The sequence below is a fragment of the Haliotis cracherodii genome, unplaced genomic scaffold, assembly GCF_022045235.1.
Source record: "Haliotis cracherodii isolate W230 unplaced genomic scaffold, xgHalCrac1.p SCAF_6, whole genome shotgun sequence".
In the NCBI taxonomy this organism is placed as follows: domain Eukaryota; kingdom Metazoa; phylum Mollusca; class Gastropoda; order Lepetellida; family Haliotidae; genus Haliotis; species Haliotis cracherodii.
This window is the reverse complement of record NW_027266319.1, coordinates 59,410,583-59,416,856: the sequence shown is the minus strand read 5'-3', so window position 1 is coordinate 59,416,856 and position 6,274 is coordinate 59,410,583. Positions and strand designations below refer to the sequence as shown.

Genomic DNA, 6,274 nt, shown 5'->3' with positions numbered 1-6,274 from the left:
ATTATCTGTGACATTTACTTTTTGACTGATCTAAAAACTAAAACACCATTATTCCAAATAATTTAAGCTAGACATATCAAATTACCATCATTTCATTGTACGACAGTTACAACAAATTACTGTATTCGCTATGCCATGTACATGTATATTATTTCTGTTGAGAAAAATTTGATTTTCAAAAATCAGTAATTGCCTAATCCAGACGATTACCTAGTGATATAAATTTTAGGTTAACGACATTCGGCTTTGACCGATAAGGCAACATAATTCATAATTCTGGTACATATGTTTACCTAAAGGCTAAAGTCTTAGACTTAATGTTTTCAGTCAGAACCTCCTGATTGTCATGCAATGTTTGTAACATATTTCTGCGTCATTTGATCAGTAAGTTGTTCTCGACAAAACGTGATAGAAGTCAGAACTGAATCTCGCACACAAACTTTTTTTTAGTGTAACAGTGATAGTCATACAGGCAGATGAACTCTGGGGCTCTTGTGGCCGTGCACTCCTCAGAGAAATTACTTGGTTCATGGGGACACCAGAGATCTGAGTTGGATGAGAATGTCATTCCATTGATCCACTGCCACCGGCCATTGACACGTGACGCTCCACACCAGTAGAGGCTATTGTCCGGTTCATCTCCTGGAATGACCAACGTCAGTAGGAGTTTTTAAGTAATTGTTTAGTCATAAATTTTGTGAAAAACAGTATGATATGGTTTTAAGGAAAGAGAGTGAGTTGGGTTCAACATCCCTTTTAATATTTCATATACTACCAACAAAAACACAAGGGAAGTAATGACACCCACACCCACACCCACACCCACACCAACACCCACACCCACACCCACAACCTCACTTACACCCTCACCCACACCAACACCCTCACCCACACCCACACCCACAACCACAACCACACCCTCACCCACACCCACATGCATACCCACAACCCCACCCACACCCACACCCACACCCCACACCCACACCCCTCCGCAATAAGCAAGAGTCTGACGAATAAATAGTCTGTGAAAAACATGTACACTACTGCTCAAAACAAACGTTCCCTCCTAGATAAAAGCTTCAAAACTATTCTCAAAATCATATGATAATAATTATAAGCATGTTTCATGAATGACTATGACTATGCTAGATGCTCGCGAAAAGGATGAAAGTGTTCTGTCCCGTTCATGGCACCCGTCACAAAAACATGTAAAGGCAGGTCAATGGTTCACCTGAAAAAACACCGCAACATATGGCATAAGTCAAAATACTGAATTGTATCGGACATCATTTTTGTCACTTATGTTTATCCTCCACATGTCTGCCATAAAACGTTATGAAAGATGTACTGAGGCCTTGAACCCTCATGAAATAACTTGAAAGCAAGTGTTGTATTAATCTCTTTTGAATCTTAAATAGATATACCATGGTTGATTCTATCTCAAAGGTTGTGAAATGTAGAAATCAAAGATCAATTGTTTGTTTCACATGAACAATTGCCTTGCCTTTGCCACCGGTGGTACCTTTTCGAGAACACCAAGCATCATCACGTTTTGATAATGATTCATGAATAGCTGCGGATGATATAGTCGGAATCTGTTTGTAGTAGAGATTTCATATGATTATGGAAATATTTTTGTAGCTTTTATTGATTCAAGAAAACTGGTAAACTGTAATATACCCAACCTTCCCCTGTATTAGAAAACAAGACTTTGTGATTATGGTGAGGATTGGGAAGTATGATCACAGTGGTCGATGGTGTGTCATTATAGTATCCCGACGGCATTGCTTGATACTTTTGTTATCAACCATTGCTTTGTTTGATCTAGACGCGGTTATTTGATTGTCAGGCCATAACCAGGTTATTTAATTTACACTGAAACCTTGTTTAATGCGGAGAATACTTTCTCAAGTGAAATTGTTTTGATTACTACATTTCCGGAATAACTTTTCTTTGGTAGGCAGTAATATCCCTTCATATTTTGAGATGTTTACAGATATAAACATCAAGATAACTTTGTTTCAGAAATACGATGAGCAGGGCTATCGGAGATTCGCTGTAGCAGTAATATTGCAATTTTTGGCATAAAACTCTATAATCAACTAAGAAGTGTATTCAAACTCATGTACTTAAGTAAAATTTAAATAACTTTCGATTTTGCACTAATTGTTTGTTTACCATTCGCCTCCATGAAGTACCGAAATTCATCAATCCTCGCCTGACTCCCAAGGTGAATCAAATCAGCATTGTCATCTTTACAGTGTGCTCTTGCGGAGTCCATGTTCATCTTCTGAGTGACAACCTTGATGCATCGTCTTCCCACACCACTGTATCCACTTGGGCAGAGAGCTGAAATTGTACAAAATTGTATCTTATTAGTAAATTTTTAAATTCATAATTTCATTTAGGAGGTTACCTAATCCACAAATACAGAAATTAGATTATTGTACTATATATGATTAGATCATATGCCAGTTATTTCGATCTCCGAACGCGCCTTTGTTTGGCTTAGTCACTGGTACATACAAACAGTGATGGGTTAAACAGTTGCACCATACAGGAAACCTTATAATAAAGGCAAGTCAAGCCTCTTCTTATAAGTCGATGAGGTGCAATAAATGTGATAAGACTGACCTTTCTGTCGTTAACGGCGATGTTACGACGTAAATAGTAATAAAAAGGTAAATTGTAATACTTGCAGCAAATTGTAATAATTTTGACGTAAATTGTAATAATATTTGACGCAAATTGTAATAGTCTCTACTTGCCGTAAAATGTAATAAATTCTTACGTGAATTGTAATAACCTTACTGCCGTAGTGTCCAAGACGCCAATTGACTAAAAATGATCTTTGTCAGTTGAGCTTGCGTTTCACATGTACAATTCAAGAAATACTGTGTATGATGACAAACGTACAAAACTGTTAAGTTAGGGATGGTTGGTATAGGCTTTATCGTACAATCGTCATTAAAGGGTGGTGTCAACATTGATAAATTTAAATGACTGAAAGATCCATCTTCGGGTTCAAAATGATGGGTTACACAACCGTATATTCGACAAATAACTTAATTGTGACATATTGTTCAATACTCTTATCAGGCTATTCAAGACGTTTTTTGCATGACTTGCTTCAACAGTACGTTGACCAGTTCGACACGACTGAACGAGTGATGACAAAGGGTACAAACACAGGCTGGTCAACCAGAGTGTCGATTTGCAGTGGTAACGCTATACGAGTTGATAAGGAGTACATGATCCTTTTCTTGAAACAAACGAGGGAATGTAATTATATTTATATAATTCATTTTATTGTGACGAAGAATTCAAATGCAACAAATGAGTTGACAGATCCTGTGCATACACAAATAACATCCGGTATCTTCGGATAACTCTTGTACAGTTTCAAAGAGTATACGAATTATCATAAAATTCTTGCAATCAATTGCTGAAATATATCTGCTTGTATCCAAATAGAAAGGAATTGAAAATTTATAATGAAAATATGTTTGTCACTAAAGTAAATTTTCTCTTTGACCTTGAAACGTACTTGAAGATCATTTAACTCAACAATCGTTGGTGGATTGCCCCAAGAAACCTTGATACGAAATATATACGTACAATAATCCCCTGAAAACATAACCTCATAGAGGATTAAAGTAACTTGGGCTAACATCAAGCACTGTAATAACATACTCTCTTAAAATTCCAATGAAATGACTGGTGACTTACCAAAAAGTCAATTTGAAATTATATTTTGCTCCGATTTTTTTACCTAGTTCTAATTGCCTACCCATATCACTTTTTGTCTGAAATTCAGTTAAAACTTCTAAATTTGAGACTGCAATATATGTCTTCAGATGATATTTCTTAAACTATGTAACAACTATTTTACACCATTCCAAATTTGGTTCCATGCTGAATCGCTCTTTTCAACTACTGCTCACACACTTTAAATGCAAGGAAAGCATCCCAAACATATATTTTTGTGTTGATAACCACGTACTTAACCTACAGAAATAACACTCCAGTGAGTTTATATATATACAACAATGTTCGATATATCAAGTTTTGAAAAAGTTCTCACATGACGATTGTACGATAAACCCTGTACCAACCCTGACAAGGATAGGTTCTAGTCATTTAATGCCTTTGATACTAAACTTATAAGGTTATTACAATTTACGTAAAAAGTAATTACATTTTACCGCAAGTTGACATTATTACAATTTACGTCAAATTTTATTACAATTTACGTTGTTATTACAATTTACGTCAAAATAATTACAATTTGCTGCAAGTATTACAATCTACCCTTTTATTACAATTTACGTCGTAACAGGCGAGCTTAACATACATCGTGAGAGTTGAGAAGACGAGGGGACAAATTGGGATTTGAATTACTTTAATCAAACTTGCTTACCCTGTAATGTGACTCGAGCCACATACTCCTTCGTAATTGTGAACAGTAGATATACATATAAGTACAGCAGACTTACCAAACACAGTTGCAGAAGGGAATAGGGTGAAGGCATCTGTGGTTGAAACCATCCTCTCGTACATGACGCACTCTAGATCTTGTGACGTCGGCATAAAGCATACTGAGATACAGTTGCTATCTGCAGCGCAAATATCAGCGCATTCCCACACACTGGATGTAGTACGAACATCCGTCCAGTTCTGTACAAGTCTGCCATCGAAATGGGCATGTCGAAAAAGAAATTTACGTTTCGTGATTGGTGCAGTCTGGGAGGATTTACTGATAAAAGTGAAGGAAATTAGAGTGTATATAAACCAGTACATCACAGAACTATACATCTTTCTGGCTCTAAAGGAAACGCACATGGCGTTCTGTCCTTGATGTGAGATACGCCTTCAGCGTCAGTCTCTATAGTGCAGTTGTGTAAGGCCATGAAAAAATAAAATGTTTTTCATCACTGAAAAGAATTCGTCACGAGACATTTTTTACTACTTTAGAGGCGACCTTTTGACATCAGGGAAAGGGGGAAGAAGCATTTTTGGTCACTGAGCAGCTTAGAGACAATGCAGAGAGAAATATGATGTGTTTTGTATTAAATTACATTCTCTGATCAACACCATCATATTAGATTTGTGCCTTAAAGTATTTCAGGATATGTGTATGTAAATTATTGTAAACACTATTTATTTGTAGAAAATGCTGGTTATCTTTTATGTAACCAATGTTACTGGTCTTTACATTTTCTTGGAGATTCTGACCTGTGATGCCATTTCTCAGAGACTAGTGTTGTATTTCACTTTAAGAACATTTCATACTTTATTTTCAACCTTGATGATCAATTTTGCTAAGTTTCATCTTTATAATATATCTCAAAGTATGTTTACAGTGATTGGACAAATAAGGCTTTTCATATATCTATCCATGGGCACGTTTTCTTTTGTGCCTTAAAGTATTTTCAGGATATGTGTATGTAAATAATTGTAAACACTATGAATTTATAGAAAATGCTGGTTGTCTTTTATGTAACCAATGTTACTGGTCTTTACATTTTCTTTGTATTTGCGATTACGTAACAAAGGGGTCAGGACAATAACTGAAAAGAAGATCGCTCACATTTTATGTTTTGCATGTGTTTGTGACGGGTTCAGCCGGTGGGGCAGGATACGCTCACCTTTTCGGGAACACCTGGTATCATCAATATTTGATAGTTATTCATAAACACTTGTTCATGATATAGTCGGAATCGTACTGTCGACTCTGGTTTGACGCAGAGATTTCTATTGGATATGGAAAAGGGTTTTGTCGCTTTATTTACGCATTTCTTTGTACAAATTACACGGACGGCGATGAGAAACATTTATTTTACTTTCCGTGGCCTAATGTTCAAAGTGAAGTTTTGGATACGCAAATGGATCTTCCATGCATAAATGAAAAGTAAATTTTACATGTTCATTAAGAGCACATCTTCCATTAAGAATAGCAATGACACAATAGCAGTAACGGGATTATATTCATGTAGATGCTCGCTATAATTTCAAATCAAGTACTGCACCTATCGTTATCAGTAGCGACACATACACGCAAATCAATATTTAAACAAATGCTTGTCTAACCTTGTTTACCACCAGTGTCGGTTTGGGTAGCCTTTGTTCGAAGAGAAGCAATTCACAGCGTCAAAAACTCTCTACAACTTTGTTAAAGATTAAATAAAGGTATCTAAATCAAATTGTACTAATTCAACTTATTTTACATTCTTGCATAATTTGATATGCTCACTCAATATAGATTAAAACTTAA

General features: G+C 36.0%; 1 protein-coding gene across 1 annotated transcript; it reads right to left on the bottom strand.

Moving 5' to 3' along the window:
* Window positions 1–415: 415 nt before the first annotated feature.
* LOC139444746 (C-type lectin lectoxin-Lio3-like) lies at window positions 416–4,815 on the bottom strand. Its single transcript, XM_071225680.1, has 3 exons — window positions 4,497–4,815; window positions 2,179–2,349; window positions 416–642 (listed from the first exon to the last, which is right to left on the bottom strand). Exons 1-3 carry the CDS (start codon window positions 4,813–4,815, stop codon window positions 416–418), a joined length of 717 nt encoding a protein of 238 aa, XP_071081781.1.
* Window positions 4,816–6,274: the final 1,459 nt, after the last annotated feature.